The 27,122-nt window shown below is 44.5% G+C and overlaps 1 protein-coding gene across 1 annotated transcript in view; it reads left to right on the forward strand.

Annotated features, from left to right (window-relative positions):
* The window catches only part of LOC137564257 (aldo-keto reductase family 1 member B1-like), a 43,569-nt gene extending 17,235 nt beyond the window's left edge, over positions 1–26,334 (forward strand). Inside the window, exons 5-10 of the mRNA XM_068277907.1 lie at positions 5,637–5,759; positions 5,863–5,969; positions 18,890–18,971; positions 21,196–21,279; positions 22,237–22,319; positions 22,863–26,334. Coding sequence (XP_068134008.1) covers positions 5,637–5,759; positions 5,863–5,969; positions 18,890–18,971; positions 21,196–21,279; positions 22,237–22,319; positions 22,863–22,905 — 522 coding nt within the window. The 3' untranslated portion in view covers positions 22,906–26,334. The remainder of the gene's footprint in view (positions 1–5,636; positions 5,760–5,862; positions 5,970–18,889; positions 18,972–21,195; positions 21,280–22,236; positions 22,320–22,862) is intronic.
* Positions 26,335–27,122: the final 788 nt, after the last annotated feature.

Genomic DNA, 27,122 nt, shown 5'->3' on the forward strand with positions numbered 1-27,122 from the left:
CCCTAGGCAATGTAACTGTGGGTGCATGTAAGAGTGATGTGCAGGTACTCTGCAGGGGAATCAGGAGAGTCTTCCTCTATTACACATTCTTCATGCACAATCTGAACCAGGTTTATGGTTATAGACAACACCTCTGTGTTCAATGTGCACAACATTCTCAGTGGATTCCCTGCAGCTCTGTGGAGAGTGCATATGTAGAGTATAGTACAACTGTGTAACAAAGTAAACTTGAGACAGATGAAATTAAAGTTTTATACGTACCTGGGGCTTCCTCCAGCCCCCTTCAGGCTAATTAGTCCCCCGCTGTCCTCGTCCGCCACCTGGATCTTCTGCTATTAGTCAGGTACTTGAGCCAGTCTGGCATAGTGCGCATGCACACACTCCGCTGCCGGGAGCGTACTACACCTGCGCAGCACTATTGCGCAGGTGCAGAATGCTCCTGGCGGTGGAAGCGGCATGCGGCCGGACTGCACTGACTGGCTGAATTACCAGGACTCCTAGCAGAAGATGCAGGTGGTGGAGGTGGACAGCGAGGGACTGATTAGCCTGAAGGGGGCTGGAAGAAGCCCCAGGTATGTATAAAACTGTTTTATTTTCATCCGTCTCAGGTACCATTTAATTCGTAGTCACCAAACCAAATTTTAACAACATATCAAATTATTTGATTTCATGAGCAAAGAGAGTGCGTACATTTGCATAAATCAGAATTAACGCAGAATTATTTCCATCTCATTGACCATCTCTATTAGTGACACGGCTACACATCAGGCTTTATACTTACAGCATAGATGTTATTTAGTATATATAAGACATTCCTGTGTACACATCATATATACAGTCACAATCAGATGTGTATATCTGACTTTAAAAATACAGGGACTGCTTTATTGAAGCAGCACAAGTAACTAATTTTGATTGGTTTATTTCATTTTTGTGGACTAAGCACAGCTATTACTTTATGTATAAATTATTTATGATGACTATTATCTGAGCAATAGAACATTTTATCATATTTTCTATTTTACCGTATATACTCGCAAGCAAGCCGACCTGCATGTAAGCCGCCCCCCCCCCCCCCCCCCCCCAACTTTCACCTGAAAAAACAGGGAAAAATGATTGACCCCCATATAAGCCAGGGGTAGGAAATGCTGGCCGCCTTATTCCCCTGGTGTGTCCCAGTATAGCTAGTATAGTGCCCATTCTCGCTTGTATAGTGCCCAGTATAGCTAGTATAGTGCTCAGTATAACTAGTATAGTGCTCAGTATAGCTAGTATAGTGCCCCAGTTTAGCTAGTATAGTGCCCCAGTTTAGCTAGTATAGTGCCCCAGTTTAGCTAGTATAGTGCCCCAGTTTAGCTAGTATAGTGCCCCAGTTTAGCTAGTATAGTGCTCAGTATAGCTAGCATAGTGCCCCAGTATAGCTAGCATAGTGCCAGTATGGGTAGGTGGGTGGGTAGGTAGTTAGTGCCGCTCCCCCCCCCCCCCCCCCGCGGCCGCCACTGCTATTACCTTAGGCGGCGCCGCTTCCTCTATCCCTGTCCTGCTCCGGTAACTAATTCACAGCAGCGCGCTCCTCGCTGCTGTGATGACGGAGGAAACCATAGAGAGCGGCTTCCTGTAGCGGCGATGCCGTTACTATGGGAACCGCTCTCTATGGTTTCCTCCGTCATCACAGCAGCAAGGGGCGCGCTGCTGTGAATTAGTAGTTATCGGAGCAGGACGGGGATAGAGGAAGCGGCGCCGCCTAAGGTAATAGCAGTGGCGGCCGCAGGGGAGCGGAGAGGGGCACCACCTACCCACCCACCTACCCATGACTCGCAAGCAAGCCGTCCCCCCCCCCCCCCCCCCCAACTTTTGGGCCACTTTTGGGGGGTGAAAAATTCGGCTTGCTTGTGAGTATATACGGTAATTACAGTTTAAATTCATTAGGAGTCTGTGCATATTTTTTCCTGACTCCGACTCCAGGCGCCCAAAATTGCTCCGACTCAGACTCCACAGCCCTGGAAATAAGAATGAGTTCTTCAAGTACATTAGAAGTTTTAGCCATTTTAGAAAGTCTTATGCTACGTACACACATGCGACAACGATCGTTCGTTGAGAACGACGAACGAACTTTTAATTGATGAAAGAACGACCTAAGTAAAGATAGTTTTAAAAGGTGTGTAACGATCTGATCGTTAGAACGAACGTTACATCACGTAAAGCATCTATTGCGCCTGCGCATAAAAATGAGAAGTTTCACAGAGAAATAGTGAAATGCGCATGTCAAGCCTAGTACGAACGACCGTTTCCAACGATGTACTACTTTTGCAAACGATCGTCGTTGGTTAAAATCCGCCGAGACAGAACTTTCTTTTGTAGCGATTTGGCTCGTTCGTCGTTTGCCTTAATAGTCGGTGGTTCGTTTTTTGTAACGATCGTCGTTGGTAAAGATCGGGGAACGATCGTTACAAACGACTATAGTCGCATGTGTGTACGCACCTTTAGACCTGGACATGAATGCAGAACTTGGGTCTCTCTTACCTTGTACACTGATAAACTGATGCAGACATCAAACCGACAAACGCTGCTTCGGGTAAAACCTTTGATTAACTGTACATGGTTAATTGCAAGCTTTCAAAACCATTCTTCTTTCTTCAAAAGTGACAAGTTATTCCAACAGTAGAAAAGAGAGAAAATGAGAGCCCAATATGGTGTAGTATGTCAGAGATACGAAGGGAAATGAATAAGTGAGATGGTTATACTCACAAACATGGGTTATCTCTCAGGCAACCACTGTATAGGCAGGTGAGGAGATTAGGCCTCTTGCACACTGCAAGCGATTCAGATTCCGCTTTTTAATCTATTTTTACTTCAGATTCAGATTTGCAGTTTTCTCCCTGCACACTGCAAATCGGAATCGGAATCTGATGTAAAAACTGATTAAAAAGCGGAATCTGAATCGGAATCGCTTGCAGTGTGCAAGAAGCCTTAGACCTGTCCTCAATCAGGATTAAGAAGTCGCTCTCTGTAGATCCGAAAAAATGGGGTGGGGTCACCCCTCCACTTGGGGTGGACTCAAGTATACTGGTGGGTGATCAGAGGCGCCAGCAGAATAAAATTGATATAAAATTGTTCAAAATTGCTAGGAGGGAAAGTGGTGGACTTTCCCCTCAATAATTAGACACCAAGGTCTGTCATCAAATTAAACGAATACATTTATTCAATAGTACCCCAAAATCTGCAACGCGTTTTGTGGGAACAGACCCACTTCTTCAGGCAATAAAACGGGGACAACAAACACAGCAAGCAATGTGCAGTAAATTTAGCGCCTCTGTGAAGCCTGTGTTGCCTGAAGAAGTGGGTCTGTTCCCACGAAACGCGTTGCAGATTTTGGGGTACTATTGAATAAATGTATTCGTTTGATTTGATGACAGACCTTGGTGTCTATTTATTGAGGGGAAGTCCACCACTTTCCCTCGCGGCAATTTTTTAACAATTTTATATTAAAACAGGGAGCTCTGGAAACTTTATTGAACTACAGGAGAACAACCGTCCAGTATCCAGGACCTGGAGCACCTAGTGGGGACCATGAATTCCCCACAGGCTTATACGGTGGTTGCAGGAACTGCAACCCACCTTTGTGAGTATATAATCATAAATACTTTTGTCCCCGTATACCTAATGATACTGCACCATTTGGGCTCCTGGTCTCTCTATACTTCTCGTTTAGGGCTCTTGGTCCCTACAAGAACCACCAAACCACGTTTAACGGTGCAATGAAAGCTTGCAATTAACCATGTACAGTTAGGTACTAAAGGTATTACCTGGACCATACTTCACTTGATAAACTGATGCGATTTAACTGATTAATTGTTCTTTCAGTTGCAATGTATGCAGTGTACAAAGGGCCCGAGGTCCTTTCACACTGAATCCGTGCTGTCAGTTATAACTTAACAGACAACTGATGTGCAGTCCAGTCCTTGTTTCCATCTGTGCGCGTCTACCGCTTTTTACCAGCACCTCAATGTTACAGATTGATACATGTTGCTGAAAAGCGGATAGATGGAAACTAGGCCTCAGGCCTCGTTCACATCTAGCTAGCGCAGATGGCCGTGCGATCCGAACGCAACGCATACGATCGCGCGCCATCTGCGCTGCTGATCCCATCCATTGACAGTGATGGGATCAGCTTTGCGCTTCCGGGCAAAATGCAGGCAGCAGTCTATGCCCTTCTGCCGTTCCTGCGTTTCACCACATCATACGCGCTTCCAAATGTGCACAGAAGCGCGTATGATGTGAACAAGGCCGCAATGTCCATGTTTCCCTATGGCTCAGCTCACATCTATGCACTTTAACTGAAGGCAGTTATATTATAATGGTACTGTTCACATCAGCACAGTAGCAGTATGATGTGACAGATCTGTTGGGCATACTTTTCATTGACTCTGTGTACTTCACTGTATGCAATGTGCGATGAGACCTTTTTGTTTTCGTAGTTTTCCTGTTTTTACATGTGATGCAACTTCCCAATGTGAAAGAAGCCTAGGCCCCTTTCACACTGGCGCATTGCGTTGGCCTATTTTGCTGCAGGCCAACACTATGCCAGTGCAAGTCTCTGGGGAATTTCATTACCTGCGCAATGCGACGGAAGTGCTCAGTTTGCCGCTCGGGTAACGCTGGTGGCCAGCTTGCGTGGCATACTGGAAGTCATGTAAGTCTATACGGCACGGCACATAAACTGTTCACTGCACATACTCGTGTTGCGCATGCCCGGAAGTGTATCTTTACAATAAACTTCCACGCAGTTCTACCGTCAGCCACAGTGAGCGCTAGAGTTTTACTTCCTGTGGCCAGAAGGGAGACTACCGTGCATTGAAGTGGTAACCCCCGAAGGCTTATTTTTTTTTTTTTTTTTTTTAGCTGTGCGATACGATCCTCGCACAGCAATGCCATTTAGCAGTGTGAAACTGGCCTCACACCTGTTCTCCACCCTCTCTCATTACTTCTAGCTACAAAAATGCTGCTTCTGTGGATCCATTAGGGATTACTTTAGGAGGTGACCATTCTGAAGTCGCAGCCCTTTTTGTTTGGGCAAATAATAGCTTTAGAAAACTCCTAACGCAGGTTTATTTGGTTTTTGTTTGGCCCAAATTAGTTGAGGCAAAACATCTGTAAAGAGAGAGAAAACGTTTTAATTTTCTGACAATGAACTGTAGTAACTGACTTAAAGTGGACCTGAAGTCTTACACAGGATAGAAGGAAAACAGAGAGAAATGCGCTCTGTATGTATTTAGAGAGTTTAGCCTGTGTAATTCCCCCTCATCTGTGACTATTCACAACTGTAACTTGATCCCTCAGCTGTGTCACGTGGCTGCCTTGGTACAGAGCTTATTTGTAAACGCAGGATGTTAATATGTCTGCTTCCATGGAAGCAGGAAGTGGACACACTGCAGATTTTTTTTTTTTTGGTAGGATTTGTATCGGCTGCAGCAAAGAAATGTTTTTCTTTAAAGGTTCTTATGCTTTTGCTTATCTTTTAGAGCTGAGAGGAAGTTCTGAGCTCGGGTCTGCTTTAACTTGGCGCATACATTTATGTACAGCTATGTGGATCTCTTGTGTTGAGGGTTATATTATAACTCTGCCCGTCTCCGCAGGGTATGGAAGAGCTGATGGACGCCGGGCTGGTGAAAGCCATAGGAATCTCTAACTTCAATCACAGCCAAATTGAGCGCTTGCTGAACAAGCCGGGTCTGAAGCACAAGCCGGCTGTCAACCAGGTAACCTCCAGCTCCATGATCTATACATGTTCTCCTATTCTTCCTGCAGAGTCACCCAGCCACACTAACACAGCATTATCTGTATTCTTCTCTTCACTACTAGATTGAGTGTCATCCTTACCTAACACAGGAGAAGCTCATTGAGTATTGCCATTCAAAAAGCATTGCAGTGACCGCATACAGCCCGCTGGGCTCCCCTGACCGACCCTGGTAAGACTGCTTTCCAGTAAACGTCCATTATTATGTACTAGCTGGTTGCCCGGGAATGTATTCGGCTGGTGTTGGCTCCGCATACTTTTTCTAACCCTAACACACAATTACTCAATGACCAAGTTTGTGAGCTTTGCGGTCTTTGGTATCAATAATTTGCATTGAAAGGAAAAAAAAACCTGAGTGGCTGTTTGTGGCTCCACCCCCTTTTCTGAATTTGAACCCCAGTCACCCAATAACCAACTGTACCAGGTTTGAGGGCTGTGCCATTAACAGTGCAAGAATGGCAGCAATTAAATATTCCCCTTGAAAAGCAATAGGTGAAGTTTGATTCACTTTTGTAGGTTCCACCCACTTTTCTGTATATTAATCCGTCTCCCAGTGACCAACTGTGCAAAGTTTAAGAACCCTGCCATTAACAGTGTAAGAATGGCTGCAGTTTACGGTTTCCCAGTGAAATTTTGTATTTGTCTTGTTGCCCAAGAATGTATTTGACTGGTGTTGGCTCCGCCCACTTTCTAACCCTAACGCACAAACACTCAATGACCAAGTTTAGGAGCTTTGGGGTCCTTGGCATCAATAATTTGTATATTCCAATATAAATTAAACCACTCAGATTGGCTGTTTGTGGCTTCACCCCCTCCCCAGCATTTGAACCCCAGTCACCCAATGACCAACTGTAGCAGGTTTGAGGCCTATGCTATTAACAGTGTAAAAATGGCAGCAATTGAAATATTCCACTTGAAAATCAACAGGTGAATTTTGATTGGCTATTATAGGCTCCACCCACTTCCCTGAATATTAATCTGGGCAAAGTTTGGGAACCCTGCCATAAATAGTGTAAAAATGGCTGCAGTTTACATTTTCCCAGTGAAATTTGTTTTTGGCTCCGCCCACTGTTTGTAACATGGACACACAGTCAATCAGTGACCAAGTTTGTGAGCTTTGGGGTCCTTGGCATCAATCATTTGTATTTTCCCATGAAATTAAAGAACTCTGATTCACTGTTTGTGGCTCTGTCCCCTTTTCTGAATTTGAACCCCAGTGACCCAATTACCAACTGTACCAGGTTAGAGGCTTGTGCCATTAACAGTGCAAGAATTGCAGCAATTTTAATAATCTCCTTGAAAAGTGACATGTAATTTTTGATTGGCATTTTTAGGCTCCACCCACTTTTCTGATTATTAATCCCAGTCACCCAGTAACTAGCTGTGCAAAGTTTGAGAACCCTGCCATTAACAGTGAAGAAGGGCTGCAGTTAACAATTTCCCAGAAAAGTCTGTTTAACTCCACCCACTTTTTGTAACCTGGACACACAGTCAGTCAGTGACCAAGTTTGTGAGCTTTTGGGTTCCTGGCATCAAAATTGTGTGACTGGAAGCAGTTTATCCAGCAAAGAAATCTGGCTGTTTGTGGCGCCACCCCTTTACTGAATTTGAACCCCAGACACTTAACGACCAACTGTACCAGGTTTGAGGCCTCTGCCATTAACAGTGTAAGAATGACTGCAGTTTCAATATTCCCCTTGAAAATCAATAGGTGAATTTTGATTGGCTCTTGTAGGCTCCACCTACTTTTCCAAATATTAATCCTAGTCACCCAGTGACCAACTGTGCAAAGTTTGAGAACCCTGCTAGTAACAGTGTAAGAAAAGCTGCTGTTTACATTTTCTCATGAAAAAAGTTAGTTGTTTTTGGCTCCGCCCACTATTTGTAATCTTGACATACAGCCACCCAATGACCAATTTTATGAGCTTTGGGGTCCTTGGCATTAATAAGTTGCATTTTACCATTGAAATTAAACAAATCTGATTGGCTGTTTTTGGCCCGCTCCCTTTTCAGAATTTAAACCCCAGTCTCCCAGTGACTGACTGACTGTACCAAATTTGAGGCCTCTGCCATTAAGAGTGTATGAATGGCAGCAATGTAAATAATCCCCTTGAAAATCAAAAGGTGAATTTTGATTGGCTGCTGTAGGCTCCACCCACTTTCCTGAATATTAGTCCCAGTCACCCAGTGGCCAACTGTGTCAAGTTTGAGAACCCTGCCAATAACAGAATGGCTGAAATCAATCTAACAAATCTGATTTGGCTATTTGTGGCTCCACCCCTTTAGTGAATTTGGACCCCAGTCACCTAATGACCAACTGTATCAGGTTTGAGGCCTCTGCCATTAACAGTGTAAGAATGGTAGCAATGTGAAGATTCCCCTTGAAAATCAATAGGTACATTTGATTGGCTGTTGTAGGCTCCACCCTCATTTCTAAATATTCATCCCAGTCACCCAGTGGCCAATTGTGTCATGTTAAAAGTTGTTGGCACTGCCCACGTTTTCTAACCTTGACATAGTCACTGAATGATCAAGTTTATCAGCTTTGGGGTCCTTGGTATCAATACTTTGTATATTACCATTGAAAAATAAACAAATCTGGCTGTTTGTGGCTCCGCCCCCTTTCAGAATTTGAACCCCCAGTCACCCAGTGACCAATTGTACCAGGTTTGAGGCATCTGCTATTAACAGTATAAGAGAATGGTATCAGCTTAAATATTCCCTTTGAAAATCAAAAGGTGAATTTTTATTGGCTGTTGTAGGCTCCACCCACCTTCCAAAATCGTAATCTCATTCACCCAGTGACCAACTGTGCAAAGTTTGAGAACCCTGCCATTAACGGTGTAAGAATTTGCAGTTTATATTTTCCCAGTAAATGTTGTTTTTGGCTCCGCCCACTTTTTGTAACCTGGACACACAGTCACTCAATGACCAAGTTTGTGAGGTTTCAGGGTCCTGGCATCAGAAATGTGTGAATGGAAGCAGTTTATCCAGCAAGGAAATCTGATTGGCTGTTTGTGGCCCCGTCCCTTTAGTGAATTTGAACCCCAGTCACCCAATGACCGACTGTAGCAAGTTTGAAGCCTCTGTCATTAACAGTGTAAGAATGGCAGCAGTTTAAATATTCCCCTTGAAAATCAATAGGTGAATTGATTGGCTGTTGTAGGCTCCACCCACTTTCTTGAATCTTAATCACATTCACCCAGTGACCAACTGTGGCAAGTTTGAGAACTCTGCGAGTAACAGTCTAAGAATGGCTGCAGTTTATATTTTCCCATTTAAAATGAACGGCTGAAATTTCATTGGCTGTTTTATGCTCCGCCCACTTTTCCTGGATTTGTAACCTCATCACCAAGTGACCAACTGTGCCATGTGTGGGGATTCTGGCTTGAATAGTGCGAGAATGGCAGCCTTTTCCATTGACTTGAATAGGTGAAATCTGATTTGCTGTTTGTAGCTCCTCCCACGTGTGCATAGGGGACGCGAGACCCCCAGAACATCTCATCCCAGGTAGTAAGGGATCTGCATACCAAGTTTCGTTCAAATCGGTCAAGCCATTTTCGAGTGGCACGCACGTACGTAGCGCTGGCACCTTCCACAGTGATACTACAGGGTGGGCCATTTATATGGATACACCTTTTTAAAATGGGAATGGTTGGTGATATTAACTTCCTGTTTGTGGCACATTAGTATATGTGAGGGGGGAAACTTTTCAAGATGGGTGGTGGCCATTTTGAATCCAACTTTTATTTTTTTCAATAGGGAGATGGTCATGTGACACATCAAACTTATTAGAAATTTCACAAGAAAAACAATGGTGTGCTTGGTTTTAACGTAAGTTTATTATTTTATGAGTTATTTACAAGTTTCTCTTTGTTTATAACCATTGACATGTCGCCGAGATTAACACGTGAGGGGCGAATAGAAATTGTGTTGATGTCTGGTGAATGCAGTAACCGGGTCATTGCAGCATATTTCAATGCAAGACCCCCCCCCACAAGACCACCCATCTCTCATGCTATAGTTGGCAAACTGCTTGCTAAGTTTCGTGAAACTGGTTCAGTGTTGGATTTGCCAAAATGTGAACGCATGAAATCTGTCACTAATAAAGAATCAGTTGCTGTCCTAGCTTCATTCAGCAAGAGCCCACAGCATAGCAGTCACCGCATGTCACTGGAGAGTGGTATTAGTCGAACATCCCTTCGGTGGATATTCGCTATTTACAAATGGCACCCTTACAAACGCCAGGTACTGCAGCATCTCAACGAGGATGACCCAGATCGGCACACTGAATTTGCAGAATGGGCAAAACAAAAATTGGAACAGGACCCCTCAGTTTACGCAGAAGATTTTGTTCAGTGATGAGACAAACGTTTTTATGTGAATGGTGACGTAAACAAACCAACCTAGCTCACATTGGATAGATCCCTCCTAGACTGTAACGCTCGGTCTACACGCCGCAATGTGTCTTATCAATTGAGCCGCTGATGCGGCTCGATAAGTTTCGACAGGTCCGATCTTGCCGCCGATTCCCTGCTTGTTCCCCACGAGTAGACCATGGCAGGGAATTGAGCGGAAGATAAGCGGCGCCGGCGGGACGAGGGGGGAAATCGAATCCGACGCGCGAGCGGGGATGCGGCAGAGGCGATCCGGCGGCTAATCGAGCCGCCGGATCGCTCCGTCTAGATCCAGCTTTAGAACAAATATAGATGGTATGGTGTGGTATATGGGGTACAAAGATAGTGGGGCCATTCTTCATCAATGGAAACCTCAAGGCCAGTGGATATGCGAAATTGCTACATGATGATGTGTTTCTCTCTTTATGCACTGGAGCTGGCACGTTCCCTGAGTCTTTGCAGCAAGATGGTGCGCCACCACATTATGGATGTCAGGTCCGAGCATTCCTAGTTCCTGAAAAGTTGATTGGTCGTCGTGGCCCCCAAGGTCTCCCGATCTGACCTCCTTAGACTTTTATCTTTGAGGTCATCTGAAGGCAGTTGTCTGTTGTGAAGATACGAGATGTGCAGCACCTGAAACTACGTATACTGGAAGCCTGTGCTAGCATTTCTCCTGCGATGTTGCTATCAGTGTGTGAAGAGAGGGAGAAGAGGGTTGCATTGACAATCCAACACAATGGGCAGCACATTGAACACATTTTATAAGTGGTCAGAAACTTGTAAATAACTCATGCAAGAATAAAGTTGCATTAAAACCAAGCACACCATTGTTTTTCTTGTGAAATTCCCAATAAGTTTGATGTCACATGACCCTCTTCCTATTGAAAAAACAAAAGTTGGATCAAAAATGGCCGACTTCAAAATGGCCTACATGGTCACCACCCATCTTGAAAAGTTTTCACCCTCACATATACTAATATGCCACAAACGGGAAGTTAATATCACCATCCATTCACATTTTATTAAGGTGTATCCATACACAGTGGTTTGCAAAAGTATTCAGCCCTGTTGAAGTTTTCCACGTTTTGTCATATTGCTGCCACAAACGGGAATCAATTTTATTGAAATTCACGTGAAAGACCAATACAAAGTGGTGTACACGTGAGAAGTGGAACGAAAATCATACATGATTCTAAACATAAAAAAAAATGCAAAGTGGATAATTATTCAGCCCCCTGAGTCAATACTTTGTAGAACCACCTGTTGCTGAAATTACAGCTGCCAGTCTTTTAGGGTATGTCTCTACCAGCTTTGCACATCTAGAGACTGAAAACCTTGCCCATTCTTCTTTGCAAAACAGCTCCAGCTCAGTCAGATTAGATGGACAGCGTTTGTGAACAGCAGTTTTCAGATCTTTTCACAGATTCTCGATTGGGTTTAGATATGGACTTTGACTGGGCCATTCTAACACATGGATATGTTTTGTTTTAAACCATTCCAATTTTGCCCTGGCCTTATGTTTAAGGTCGTTGTCCTGCTGGAAGCTGAACCTCCGCCCCAGCCTCAAGTCTTTTGCAGACTCCAAGAGGTTTTCTTCCAAGATTGCCCTGTATTTGGCTCCATCCATCTTCCCATCAACTCTGACCAGCTTCCCTGTCCCTGCTGAAGAGAAGCACCCCCAGAGCATGATGCTGCCACCACCATATTTGACAGTGGGGATGATGTGTTCAGAGAGGTGTGCAGTGTTAGTTTATCGCCACACATAGCGTTTTGCATTTTGGCCAAAAAGTTCCATTTTGGTTTCATCTGACCAGAGCACCTTCTTCCACATGGTTGCTGTGTCCCTCACATGGCTTGTGGCAAACTGCAAACGGGACTTCTTATGCTTTTCTCTTAACAATGGCTTTCTTCTTGTCACTCTTCCATAAAGGCCAACTTTGTGCAGTGCACGACTAATAGTTGTCCTATGGACAGAGTCTCCCACCTGAGCTGTAGATCTCTGCAGCTTGTCCAGAGTCACCATGGGCCTCTTGACTGCATTTCTGATCAGCACTCTCCTTGTTTGGCCTGTGAGTTTAGGTGGACGGCCTTGTCTTGGTAGGTTTACAGTTGCGCCATACTCCTTCCATTTCTGAATGATCGCTTGAACAGTGATCCGTGGAATGTTCAAGGCTTTGGAAATCTTTTTGTAGCCTAAACCTGCTTAAATTTCTCAATAACTTTATTCCTGACCTATCTGGTGTGTTCTTGGACTTCATGGTGTTGTTGCTCCCAATATTCTCTTAGACAACCTCTGAGGCCGTCACAGAGCAGCTGTATTTGTACTGACATTAGATTACACACAGTATTTAGTCATTAGCACTCATCAGGCAATGTCTATGGGCAACTGACTGCACTCAGACCAAAGTGGGCTGAATAATTATGCACATCCCACTTTGCAGTTATTTATTTACAAAAAATGTTTGGAATCGTGTATGATTTTCGTTCCACTTCTCACGTGTACACCACTTTGTATTGGTCTTTCACGTGGAATTCCAATAAAATTGATTCATGTTTGTGGCAGTAATATGACAAAATGTGGAAAACTTCAAGGGGGCTGAATACTTTTGAAAACCACTGTAAATTCCCCCCCCCACCAAGCATTCTGGGAGACCAGAGATCTTCTCTACTGGCTTTGGAGCTCTCCGTTAACCAACATTTTACTGAGATTACCTGCCAGTAATAAAGATGTTGCCGTCTATGATACATTTCACAAAGTAGATCAGAGAGAGGTACATTTTTATGGGGGGGGGGGGGGGGGTTGCATATTGGGAAGGGTTAGAACCTGTTTGGATTTCTTACTGCTGTGACCTTGCTTGATAGAAAGTGAGATGACAATTTCACAAGAACAGTGTATACTATACCTGCCAGGTGAACACACCACCGGTTTGGGAATGAAGTGGCAAAGTGGAAGATTTTCCTCCATTTGGGGAGGTCGTTATCTTGCAGCGACCCCATTGACAGCACAGCTATAAAATCTGATAGTGGATGTCCTTTCCCTTCTTTATGCAGATAGGATTTTTATTGAAGCACAATATATTACCAATAACAGACTTATCAATACATATCACATAGGACTGTACAGATGTAAACAACTTCCCAAGACCTAATTATTAATACTAAAAATCGTGCATCAATGATGGCATATTGTGCTATCGTGAGTATCCGACATACAAAATGAGGGGTATGTTGACCTTGATTCCAACGGATTTTTCATTGTCCGTGTCAAAAATGTTTTTAAAGAGAACCCGAGGTGAGTTCTAACAATGCTTTCGGCACACAGAGCTGGGTCTGCATATACTGCCCAGCCCAGCCTCTGTTGCTATATCGATTACCCCCAAGGCCCCCCCCCCCCCCCCCCCATAAATCATCAGCTGAGCTGTCGACACACAGCGAGTCGCAGCTGGCTGTTTCCCTCTGTAAGTTGTCTCGCCGCTCCCCCGCCTCCTCTATAGCTCCAGTCCCTTCCCTCCAATCAGTGGGGATGGAAGGGACGCGGGCGGGGACCGGAGCTATAGAGGAGGTGAGGGAGCGCCGAGACTGACACAGAGGTAAACAGCCTGCTGCGACGCTGCGTGTCGACAGCACGGCTGGGTGATTTATGGGGGCATAGCAGAGCGCAGGGGGAGCTGAGGGGGGATCGGTATAGCAACCGAGGCTGGGCAGTACATGCAGACCCAGCCTCTGTGTCCTGATAGCATTGTTAGAACCCACCTTGGGTTCTCTTTAACCACTTAAGGACTGCAGTCATAAAACCCCTTAAGGACCAGAGCCTTTTTTTCCATTCGGACCACTGCAGCTTTCACGGTTTATTGCTCAGTCATACAACCTACCACCTAAATGAATTTTACCTCCTCTTCTTGTCACTAATACAGCTTTCTTTTGGTGCTATTTGATTGCTGCTGCGAGTTTTACTTTTTATTATATTCATCAAAAAAGACATGAATTTTGTCAAAAAAATGACTTTTTTAATTTTCTGTGCTGACATTTTTCAAATAAAGTAAAATTTCCTATACATTTGAGCGCGAAAGTTATTCTGCTACATGTCTTTGATAAAAAAAAAAAAAAACCATTCAGTGTATATTTATTGGATTGGGTAAAAGTTATAGCGTTTACAAACTATGGTGCAAAAAGTGAATTTTCCCATTTTCAAGCATCTCTGACTTTTCTGCGCACCTGTCAGGTTTCATGAGGGGCTAAAATTCCAGGATGTTACAAATACCCCCCAAATGACCCCATTTTGGAAAGAAGACATCCCAAAGTATTCAGTGAGAGGCATGGTGAGTTCATTGAAGATTTTATTTTTTGTCACAAGTTAGCGGAAAATGACACTTTGTGACAGGAAAAAAAAAAAAAAGTTTCCATTTCTTCTAACTTGCGACAAAAAAAAATGAAATCTGCCACGGACTCACTATGCTCCTCTCTGAATACCTTGAAGTGTCTACTTTCCAAAATGGGGTCATTTGTGGGGTGTGTTCACTGTCCTGGCATTTTGGGGGGTGCCTAATTGTAAGCACCCCTGTAAAGCCTAAAGATGCTCATTGGACTTTGGGCCCCTTAGCGCAGTTAGGCTGCAAAAAAGTGCCACACATGTGGTATTGCCGTACTCAGGAGAAGTAGTATAATGTGTTTTGGGGTGTATTTTTACACATACCCATGCTGGGTGGGAGAAATATCTCCGTAAATGACAATTTTTTTATTTTTTTTACACACAATTGTCAATTTATAGAGATATTTCTCCCACTCAGCATGGGTATGTGGAAAAATACACCCCAAAACACATTATACTACTTCTCCTGAGTACGGCGATACCACATGTGTGGCACTTTTTTGCACCCTAACTGCGCTAAGGGGCCCAAAGTCCAATGAGTACCTTTAGGATTTCACAGGTCATTTTGAGAAATTTCGTTTCAAGACTGCTCCTCACGGTTTAGGGCCCCTAAAATGCCAGGACAGTATAGGAATCCCACAAATTACCCCATTTTAGAAAGAAGACACCCCAAGGTATTCCATTAGGAGTATGGTGAGTTCATAGAAGGTTTTTTTTTTTTTTGTCACAAGTTAGCGGAAATTGATTTTAATTGTTTTTTTTTCACAAAGTGTCATTTTCCGCTAACTTGTGACAAAAATAAAATCTTCTATGAACTCACCATACTCCTAACGGAATACCTTGGGGTGTCTTCTTTCTAAAATGGGGTCATTTGTGGGGTTCCTATACTGCCCTGGCATTTTAGGGGCCCTAAACCGTGCGGAGTAGTCTTGAAACCAAATGTCGCAAAATGACCTGTGAAATCCTAAAGGTACTCATTGGACTTTGGGCCCCTTAGCGCACTTAGGGTGCAAAAAAGTGCCACACATGTGGTACCGCCGTACTCAGGAGAAGTAGTATAATGTGTTTTGGGGTGTATTTTTACACATACAGATCCTAGGTGGGAGAAATATCTCTGTAAATGACAATTTGATTTTTTTTTTACACACAATTGTCCATTTACAGAGAGATTTCTCCCACCCAGCATGGGTATGTATAAAAATACACCCCAAAACACATTATACTACTTCTCCTGAGTATGGCGATACCACATGTGTGACACTTTTTTGCAACCTAGGTGCGCTAAGGGGCCTAACGTCCTATTCACAGGTCATTTTGAGGCATTTGGATTCTAGACTACTCCTCACGGTTTAGGGCCCCTAAAATGCCAGGGCAGTATAGGAACCCCACAAGTGACCCCATTTTAGAAAGAAGACACCCCAAGGTATTCCGTTAGGGGTATGGTGAGTTCATAGAAGATTTTATTTTTTGTCACAAGTTAGTGAAAAATGACACTTTGTGAAAAAAACTATAAAAATCCAATTTCCGCTAACTTTTGACAAAAAATAAAATCTTCTATGAACTCATCATACACCTAACAGAATACCTTGGGGTGTCATCTTTCTAGAATGGGGTCATTTGTGGGGTTCCAATACTGCCCTGGCATTTTAGGGCCCCTAAACCGTGAGGAGTAGTCTTGAACCCAAATGTCTCAAAATGACCTGTGAAATCCTAAAGGTACTCATTGGACTTTGGGCCCCTTAGCACAGTTAGGCTGCAAAAAAGTGTCACACATGTGGTATCGCCGTACTCAGAAGAAGTAGTATAATGTGTTTTGTGGTGTTTTTACATATAACCATGCTGGGTGGGAGAAATATCTCTGTAAATGACACATTTTTTATTTATTTTTTTACACACAATTGTCCATTTACAGAGAGATTTCTCCCACCCAGCATGGGTATGTGTAAAAATACACCACAAAACACATTATACTACTTCTCCTGAGTATGGCGATACTACGTGTGACACTTTTTTGCAGCCTAGGTGCGCTAAGGGGCCCAACGTCCTATTCACAGGTCATTTTGAGGCATTTGTTTTCTAGACTACTCCCCACGGTTTAGGGCCCCTAAAATGCCAGGGCAGTATAGGAACCCCACAAGTGACCCCATTTTAGAAAGAAGACACCCCAAGGTATTCCGTTAGGGGTATGGTGAGTTCATAGAAGATTTTATTTTTTGTCACAAGTTAGTGAAAAATGACACTTTGTGAAAAAAACAATAAAAATCCAATTTCCGCTAACTCTTGACAAAAAATAAAATCTTCTATGAACTCATCATACACCTAACAGAATACCTTGGGGTGTCTTCTTTCTAAAATGGGGTCACTTGTGGGGTTCCTATACTGCCCTGGCATTTTACGGGGCCAAAACTGAGTAGTCTGGAAACCAAATTTCTCAAAATGACTGTTCAGGGGTATAAGCATCTGCAAATTTTGATGACAGGTGGTCTATGAGGGGGCAAATTTTGTGGAAACGGTCATAAGCAGGGTGGCCTCTTAGATGACAGGATGTATTGGGCCTGATCTGATGGATAGGAGTGCTAGGGGGGTGACAGGAGGTGATTGATGGGTGTCTCAGGGGGCGGTTAGAGGGGAAAATAGATGCAATCAATGCACTGGGGAGGTGATCGGAAGGGGGTCTGAGGGGGATCTGAGGGTTTGGCCGAGTGATCAGGAGCCCACACGGGGCAAATTAGGGCCTGATCTGATGGGTAGGTGTGCTAGGGGGTGACAGGAGGTGATTTATGGGTGTCTCAAGGTGTGATTAGAGGGGGGGAAATAGATGCAAGCAATGCACTAGCGAGGTGATCAGGGCTGGGGTCTGAGGGCGTTCTGAGGTGTGGGCGGGTGATTGGGTGCCCGCAAGGGGCAGATTAGGGTCTAATCTGATGGGTAACAGTGACAGGTGGTGATAGGGGGTGATTGATGGGTAATTAGTGGGTGTTTAGAGGAGAGAATAGATGTAAACAATGGATTTGGGAGGTGATCTGATGTCGGATCTGCGGGCGATCTATTGGTGTGGGTGGGTGATCAGATTGCCCGCAAGGGGCAGGTTAGGGGCTGATTGATGGGTGGCAGTGACAGGGGGTGATTGACGGGTGATTGACAGGTGATCAGGGGGGATAGATGCATACAGTACACAGGGGGGGGGGGGAGGGTCTGGGGGGGTCTGGGGAGAATCTGAGGGGTGGGGGGGTGATCAGGAGGGAGCAGGGGGCAGTTTAGGGACTAAAAAAAAAATAGCGTTGACAGATAGTGACAGGGAGTGATTGATGGGTGATTAGGGGGGTGATTGTGTGCAAACGGTGGTCTGGGGGGTGGGCAGGGGGGGGTCTGAGGGGTACTGTGGGCGATCAGGGGGCAGGGGGGGGGCAGATCAGTGTGTTTGGGTGCAGACTAGGGTGGCTGCAGCCTGCCCTGGTGGTCCCTCGGACACTGGGACCACCAGGGCAGGAGGCAGCCTGTATAATACACTTTGTAAACATTACAAAGCGTATTATACGCTTCCTATCCGGCGATCGTCGGGTTAACAACCCGCCGGCGCTTCCGATTGGCCGGCGGGTTGACGTCGCGGGTGGGCGGAGCCTATTGCCGGCGGATGCGCGCGATCCCCGGCCAGAGAGTGCCCCAGGACCTGACGCCAATCTGCGTTACGTGGTCCTGGGGCTGCCACTTTGCCGCCGCCAATATGAAGTAGGCGGTCGGCAAGTGGTTAAGGAAACCTGTAATGACTTTAAAAATAAAAAAAAAAAGTTTCACTTACCTGAGGCTTCTGCCAGCGCCCTGCAGCCACCCTGTGCTTGCGCCTACCTGGAATGATCCTCCGGTCCCCCACCATGGCTCAGTTTCGCTTTCAGCAACTGCCACTGAGCCTGCACGGCCTTGTTCGTGGTCCTGTCACCAGTAGTGTCCTGCACAGTACAAGGTTTTCTCGTACTGAGCATGACGCTCCTGGTGATGGGAACGAGGGCGTGCACGGCCAGGGCTGCGAAGGCGCAGTGGGCGTCAACTTGTAAGTCTTGAAAGTGAGCCGCGCCGGTGGACCGGAAGATCGTTCCAGGATGGTGCAGGCACAGGGCGGCTGCAGGGGGCTAGTAGAAGCCCCAGGTAAGTGAAACTTTTTTTTTTTTTTACAGGTTTCCTTTAAATCGTGACTAGTGTAGGAGTACAGACAGGACATCTCAGCTGAATGCTTTAATACGGGGCGACGTTCCACAACGCTCTTATCCAGATGTTTAAAAAACTAACTGGGAGTTTGAGGCTCACTGTTGCCTGTACAATGTATTTCAGGGCCAAGCCAGAAGATCCATCCCTTTTAGACGAACCAAAAATCAAAGAGATTGCCGCGCGGCACAATAAGTCATCTGCCCAGGTAAGCGAGAGATGTTCATTTACTTTTGGCACCGGCCACATGTAATTTCTGCACACCTCCAGGTCCTGACCGAGTTCACTCAGACTGATCGTTTTGGGACCTCTGGCGTATGTCCAAAAAAAAAGGTGCCCAGAAAAGCCGATAGAATATCAGTAAATTTACCAGAATTCTATTATTAAAATAGAATAAAGGATAGTCAAAAAAAAATCAGTATGTCATAGCAATATTTTATTACAGCTAAACCAAAGCCTATGCACACTAAAGCCTCCCACTACCGATAACTAACCTTAAACACTCCCCACAGCTAATCTTAAAGGACAACTGAACTAAGAGGGATATGGAGGCTGCCATATTTATTTCCTTTTAAGTAATACCAGTTGCCTAATCCTCTGCCTCTAATGCTGGGTAAACACTATGAGATTTTCTGGCCGATTTACTGTCAGATCGATTTTCAACATGTCCGATTTGCTTTCCGATCGATTTCCTATTGAGGTTAACAGAAATCGATTGGAAAGCAAATAGGACATGTTGGAAATAATCGATCTGACAGAAAGTCGACCATAAAATCTCAGTGTGTGCCCAGCATAATTCTTTAAGGGCTCTTTCACATCAGCCAACGCGTGCACAAGCAGTTCTCCTGCACACGTTGTCTGCCTGCGGCGGCGTCGGGTATCTGCGGTGCGACGCAATCAGCGGCGGTAGCTGGTAAACCCGACGGAAAACGCCGGCTCGCGGGTGCGCTTGAGGAAAAACTGCGCCCGGGTGCGTCGGAACCGCAACGCTTTGAAACGCAGCGTCGGGTGTGAAAGGTAAAATGAGTCTATGGACTTTCACCTTACCTTGGTTAACGCAAACGTTAGCCGTTTGCGTTAACGCTCAAAATCGCCGCTAGTGTGAAAGAGCCCTTAGCCGCAGACCCTGAACAAGCAGCAGATCAGGTGTTTCTGACATTACTGTCAGATCTGACAAGACTAGCTGCATGCTTGTTTCTGGTGTTATGGATCAGGCAACTGGTATTGCTTAAAAGGAAATAAATATGGCAACCTCCATATACCTCTCACTTCAGTTGCCCTTTAAAAAGAACCCGAAGTGGAATTTAATTATGTTAGTGGGGCACAGAGGCTGAATGTGCACACTAACACCAGCCTCTGTTGCCCCATGGTGTGCCTCCAGGACCCCCCTGCGCGCTGCTATACCCTCTGCAGTGCTAGCGACACACAGCGTGTCGCCAGCACAATGTTTACCTATGCGGTGTCTGTCAGCGCCGCTCCCCCGCCTCCTCTGTATTGGCGCTACCCGCCCGCGTCCCTTCCCTCCCGCTGATTGGAGGGAAGGGACGTGGGCGGGTAGCGCCGATACAGAGGAGGCGGGGGATCGGCGCTGACAGACACCGCATAGGTAAACATTGTGCTGGCGACACGCTGTGTCGCTAGCACTGCGGGGGGTATAGCAGTGCGCAGGGGGGTCCTGGAGGCACATCATGGGGCAACAGAGGCTGGTGTTAGTGTGCACAACCAGCCTCTGTGCCCCACTAACATAATTAAATCCCACCTCGGGTTCTCTTTAACACTCCCCACAGCTAACAACACAATTTTTACAAGAGTAATTTTGGTGATTAGACAAGGTAGCATCAGTATAAATGCCAAGTAAAAGGCTCTTGCGGTCAGCCACCACTTTCGCCCATGACCGCAGTTAACAGCGTTGGCTAATCTTAAATGGTTTGTGGCCTAATATGTGACCCCGCCTTTCCCTCCTTCCCCTTGGCAGTCTTTCAGAAACCTCTAATGGCTTTTCTAGCTCTGTGTACCATGATCCTTTTGAGTATGTCAGTCTTTCTACACCCTTATCAGTATGGCAGGAAGTGGTTCCAGTTATAATTCTTTCGACTCACTGCACTGTTGCTCTGGTTGTTATATTGTATCTTTGAAGGTATTATTCTTTCACATTGTCCTCATTGATGCCATCTTTCTGTTTGGTTACTTCAATTGATCGTACTGTCTATTTTTGTATACCGTAACAATCTCTGGTGATGTTGTAGACTTAGCGTGTATAAACATTTTTGATAAGAAAAAAAAACTGTGCGGTGTAGCAGGGTTGTGTGGTTCACTATTAGTTGCATAGAAAAAAAATGCAAAATGGCTTTTTTTTTTTTCTTTTTCCCCTCAGCAGCAGATACTGTATGTGTCACATGACCAAATGTTAAACATTCTTTACTCCCATTCAGGTTTTGCTCCGCTTCCCTCTTCAGAGGAATCTGATAGTCATCCCAAAATCAGTGACCCCTCAGCGTATCGGGGAAAATTTCAAGGTACTGCAGAACAAAATCTATTTGGGAAGGTATTTGACCCAAACCCTAGTGATTTCATGTGGCTTATTGAATCTGAAGTAAAAACAAACTGCTAAGATAAACAATTGTACCTATAGAAATAATGAGGACTTTCCTGGATTCCAGTTCTCTTATTTTGATTTTATGGGTTAAGAACCTGGGTTTGAATATCATTATTCATTGTATTTATGAAGCGCCAACATAGGTACCAACAATGGTAACGAAAGATGACAGGCATGCATGATAAAGGGGGCGTGAAGGAATTTGGGTGCACAATTTCGGCTAGTAGAATATCAGTAAAATTTAATGATGCTCTGTAAAGCGTAAATTATTGTAGAAAAATAATACCGATATTCTACTATAACATAACCAAACACTACTCTCACACAGAACTCTCCCTTAAAGAAAACCTGTAACAACAACAAAAAAAAAACCATCTGGGGGATACTTGCCTCTGGATCCTAACTAGACTTGCCCGTCGTCCTCCATCCTGGCAATCCAGCGCTGTGTAACTGGGCCGTGACCCCCCCCCCCCCCCCCCACATAGTCTTCTCATCAGTATTTCTCCTCTCCTGCATCCTGTTTGTCCACTGTGATCGATGGAATTCTCTGTCCTCCATTTTCAAACTAGCAATTGGGCTTAATTTGAGAAGTGCAAGTTAAAAAACCTCTGCGCACGCTATGCAGTGTAGTGCTGTGAAGCGCGCTGCTAACTTACGCGCACTCCTTTGTATGTACCGGCTGCTCCATTAATCCCGCCCTGGGCCCCATCAGGTCCTGTAGCTTTTTAGGATGTGATCCCCGCACTTTGATTGGCCCAATAGGCTGCCTGTCTGTCAACAGCTTACAGCAATAATAATGGGATCCTAGCAGCAGGAAATGTATGTTTCCATTAATAGCTCCATATCACTGACCATCTCCTGTGTCTGCTTTCCTCAGGTGTTTGACTTTGAACTGTCTGAGGAAGAAATGAAAGAGATAATGAACTTCAGTCAGAGCTGGAGGGTCTGTGCGTTATCATCGTAAGTATAATTGTAATATAGCGAAGCTGGAGGACCACTATAAAGGCCTAATGCAGTCATTATTATTTTATATAGTGCCAACATCTTCTATAGTGTTGTACATAATACAGAACAAATAGTGGGGAGCATAGATTCATGTTACTTACAAAAATGTACAATCAGGACATCCAGCAATAAAAATTCATACATAATGTGTGATTTGTGACATCATCAATACTGGTCCATGTTCATAGGATAAATTACAGCAGAATAAGAAACACTAAGAGGCGGTCCCTGTCCCTGTGAGTTTACAATCCCAGTATTGGAGGAATCAGTCACAGGGAACAGTGTTAGAATATAGTCTATGAAATGCTAATCATTTAGGCTTGCATGCAATTTGTATGTTGAGTGCTTCCTGTCTTGGCTTGGCCCAATTCCAACCTGCATACAATTTGCATGACAGCCGACATTAATAGCTGTGGAGTTTTCCTTTTGCTGTTTTGCGGTTTCCCTGACCTTCCATAATACAGTTTTGTTTTGTTTTTTCTTCTATTTGTTTTACAGTGCCAAGAAGCACAAGGATTACCCCTTCAATGCAGAGTATTGAAGCTGAATGATTCCACTTCTTGTTTGGTTATAGTTTTGTGTCTCTCTACATTCTATAGCACTTTTTGTTTAGCCTTTTAGTGTACTTTACAGATAGTATAGCTAAGCAGTAAGCATTTGGGGTAAGCAAAGAAGAGAACTCACCAATCAGATTGCTTCATGCAATCACACAAAGTGCCTGACCAGGGATGAGACTGTAGGCCTGCCTTGTCCCTGTCCCAACCATAGTGGTCTACACCAGTGTTTCCCACTTCTGTCCAAGTGCCACCATCAGTGGGAGTTGTGCAGGAAGTTGCACCTATACGCAGGTGGGATATTCACAGCATCTCACCGGTGTGGAATTAACCTCTTCTGTGGCGATCTACAATACAGGCAGCACTGATGGTACCAGAGAACAGTTTAAGCTATTTTAAACCGCTGGTCTGCATCTGTGCTTCTTAACCGCGTAACTTGTGCCTCATCAGTGGAACATCCTATGTGGAATTTCTCATCGTGGCACAGGTGGGTTATTCATCATTCAAACAAATTGCCTAGATTTCAGCTCGAGCATGTTATCTAGTAAATTGCTGAACATATAACCGCTAATGCTTTATAAAGGGCACCTCTGTATCCAGAATAAGGGGGGGGGGGGGGGAGAGTTACTTACCTCGGTTAGTAGGCCATGCTTGTACACTGAGGGGAGTGCAGAAGAGTAACCAGCTGGCAGCGGAGGGGTGGTGGACATCAGGGAAGCCTCTGGGCATTCACAGGATCCCCCCCCCCTATTGAGCGATCTACCTTTTTTGTTTTAAAGAGGGAACTGTAACCCAGGATTGAACTTAATCCCAGTCAGTAGTAGGCTTGCTCTCCATGGATTAATCATGAGTAACCACGGTGGTTACTAGTGTTGCGGCAGGGTTAATTAGCCATAATGCCGCTCTCTGCCCAGCGGTTCAACGAGTTGCAAGCGTCCGAATGAGCGTGTTGCAAGCCTCACTATGGAGCACTTCCTCATTAGGCTAGTCAGTAGCTGATATCCCCTTTCCCTTGAGAAATCTTTACTCTTTTCTTTTTTCAAATTGGGGGGGGAGGCATGGGCTGTATGGCTGATATTGTAGTGAAACCACTCCCACAGTATTTCCTGTCTGTGAAACCTCATTGCATTGTGGGAAATAAAGGCTGTTTCCAACTGCCAGCAACCTGCATCTCCCTCTGTGTATATATATCGATCTAAAAAAAAAAAAAGCTTGTGGCCTATCACAATGTTAGGGGGTGTGGCTATAAACAATGGTAGTTGGTGCTGGCTAGTGGTTTTTCCGGTCTGCCAATAGTAAAGATGACACTAACCTCCCCTCCCAAGGCTCATTGTGGATCAAACCTTAATTACATGGTGAATATCAATTGTTTCTCTAGGGTTTTTTTTTTCCCCCTTCACTAAAGTTAATGTTACAGGTATACATTCAAAGCAGGACTGAACAGTCCTTGTTTACATTGCATGACCAGTTTCAGGTTTGGGTGCCATTGTCAACAGGGTTATGGAAAAATCATCTTCTCTAGGCCCATGCATTTTCTGCCACTTAGAGACACTGAAGCGAAAAAAAAATATGATATAGTGAATTGGTTGTGTACTATGAATAATTACTAGAAGATTAGCAGCAAAGAAAATATTCTCATACTTTTATTTTCAGGTATATAGTGTTTTTTCTAACATTGCAGCATTCTATAATGTGTGCAGATTACACCACACTCAGCATTCAAAATGAGTCTTTCAGAGCAGTCTGTGAAGTAATGACCTCTCCTCTAGTAAACAGTTCACTTACAGTTGAGATAATATGTCAGATAACAGCCCTCTCCATGACTAATGCTGGGAATACACGGTAAGTTTTTAATTTAGATAGATAGGTTCGATAGATAAATTCCAACCCGTCGGATCTGGTCGATTCTACTTTCGTTTCGATTCTCCTCATTCAAGTGAATGTAAATTGATAAGAAAAGATAAGGAACTGAGAGGAGAATCGAGAGTAGAATCTATCGAAAGCGAAATCGACGGCAAAAACGCATCGTGTATTCCCGACATAAAACTTAGAGGGAGAGTTAATGGCTTGTTTGCATAGCGATAACAACTGGAGTTTAACTCTTCCTGTACTGGAAACAATTAGACTGATGTATCTGATCTTAATGTTTTATTTCTTAGCTGTACGACACATACAAATCATAAAATAATTTTTTTCGCTTCAGTGTCTCTTTAAAGAGGAATTGTAGTGAAAACATAATGCATAGATTTTTTTTAAATATGAATTTATAGTTTTAGTCCAGTGTTTCCCTATTGTAAAATCTTTCCTCATTTACATTCTGAAATTTATCACTGGAGGTGACCTCTTTAGTTCTGCCAGGGGATCTGTACAGAGTGTTAGTGAGGCCTCTTGCACACTACATGCGCTTCCTTTTTTTTTTTTTATTCAGATTAAACAGCATGCAGTTTTTTTTTTTTTATTTGAATCAAAAATCGGACCGTATAAAAAAAAATAAATAAATTGGAATTTCATGTAGCGTGCAAAAGGCCTTAGATTTCTTTGCCCAGGGGGAGATGCTGTCGCATTTTGGGAAATATTTTCCAACTGCCAACGAGGTTCATAGATGGCAAACTGTCAGGACCATGGTCATGACATCACACTGTGGGTGGGGTTTTACCACAATATGAGCACAAGCAGACCTCCCTGATGATCATTTCAAGAAAAGGTAAAGATTTCTTGTGGGAAAGGGGGTATTAGCTACTGATTGGAATAAAGTGTATGCCTTTAGTTAAAATTCCTCTGTAAGTGGCTATTCATCCATATGAACCACTGTCAGTCTTGTGTACACAAGCCGCCCTTTCCCCATATAGGTACAAAGGGCATAGCAGAAGTACTGAAACTGCCTGGCAGACAAGCCTGTTTCATGATTGTGATGGTAAGGTGAGGAATGGGCATATGATGGGGGGAGGGGGGTGGCTGGGGAGTAGCAGTATAGAGGGTAGGAGCTAGGGTGAGAATACTAAGGCTTCTCAGTGAACAGGAATTAGAGCCTCTTTGACTAGATCACAACCCGAACACAGATTTGGTTATCCCAATTTCTGCCATGTTTCAGGATAATGGGCATATTAGCAGCATTTTAAGCTGATCACTTGAACAGGTGTGGGGAACCTCTGAGCTAGAGCAGACCACTACTGCCACCTAGAGTGATATCATCTCCACTACAGGAGGACAGAGGCACCTTTCATTTAAAACAGCATCACGTTCTGTTATTTTATTACAAAAAAAAGTTGGCTTTAAATTTCTGTTCAGATTTTCGGTCTCCACACTCCAGTCTTCCCCATCTGCATTGAAAGCACTTCTGGGCAACCCACCCCGCTGCTCATAATCAGTGTTGTAGGTTTGCTTTGTTAATGTTAAATAAACCTGTGTTTGCAGAACATCTTTGTGTCATTCATTATGTCAGACTGTCCATTATTCCCTCATATTACCATGGAGAAGAGGTGGCACTGATTTACAGCTTCTGCAGAAAACAGGTCAGTATGTCTCCCTACTACAGACTCTAATCCAAAACTGAGAAGCTTCTGCCTGAGGAAGAAGAGGAAATCATATTGAGACAAACAGCAAGAGACCCGGAGCAGCTAAAAATGAAAATCTGCACTTACCTGGGGCTTTCCCAAATTTCTAGACTTTACTTGAGTATATACAGTAAGTTCAGAACTGTTCAGATATTGCCCAGCATGCCCTGGTACATTATCTGCAGCAAAAGACAACTTTGTCCTCCCATTGGAGGTATAATACAAGCACATTTACTAAGGCTAAAGATGCGTACACGTGCACTACAGCTGCCAACAACGGGTTTATCAAACCCTCCCCCTGGGCGGACTTTCAGGCGACAGTAGCACGTGTGTACGCACTGTCAGCGGACTGATGAGGCTGTTTCTGAACGAGCCGCCGGGCAGATCGCTCAGAAACAGCCTTATCAGTCCGCCGACAGTGCGTACACACGCGCTACTGTCACCTGAAAGTCTGCCCAGCGGGAGGGTGTGACAGACCCGTCGTAGGTGGCTGTAGTGTGTGTAGCATAGCCAGACTGGACAAATTGTTGGTACAGTATCTGACTCCTTTTGAAAATTGCAGCAGTCACTGTATAGAGGCAGCCACTCGCTTCCTGTGAGTGGCTCTGATACCTCCGTAGATGTGTCCTGCAAAACTTTCTGCTCACACT

Source organism: Hyperolius riggenbachi, chromosome 3, assembly GCF_040937935.1.
Source record: "Hyperolius riggenbachi isolate aHypRig1 chromosome 3, aHypRig1.pri, whole genome shotgun sequence".
NCBI lineage: Eukaryota > Metazoa > Chordata > Amphibia > Anura > Hyperoliidae > Hyperolius > Hyperolius riggenbachi.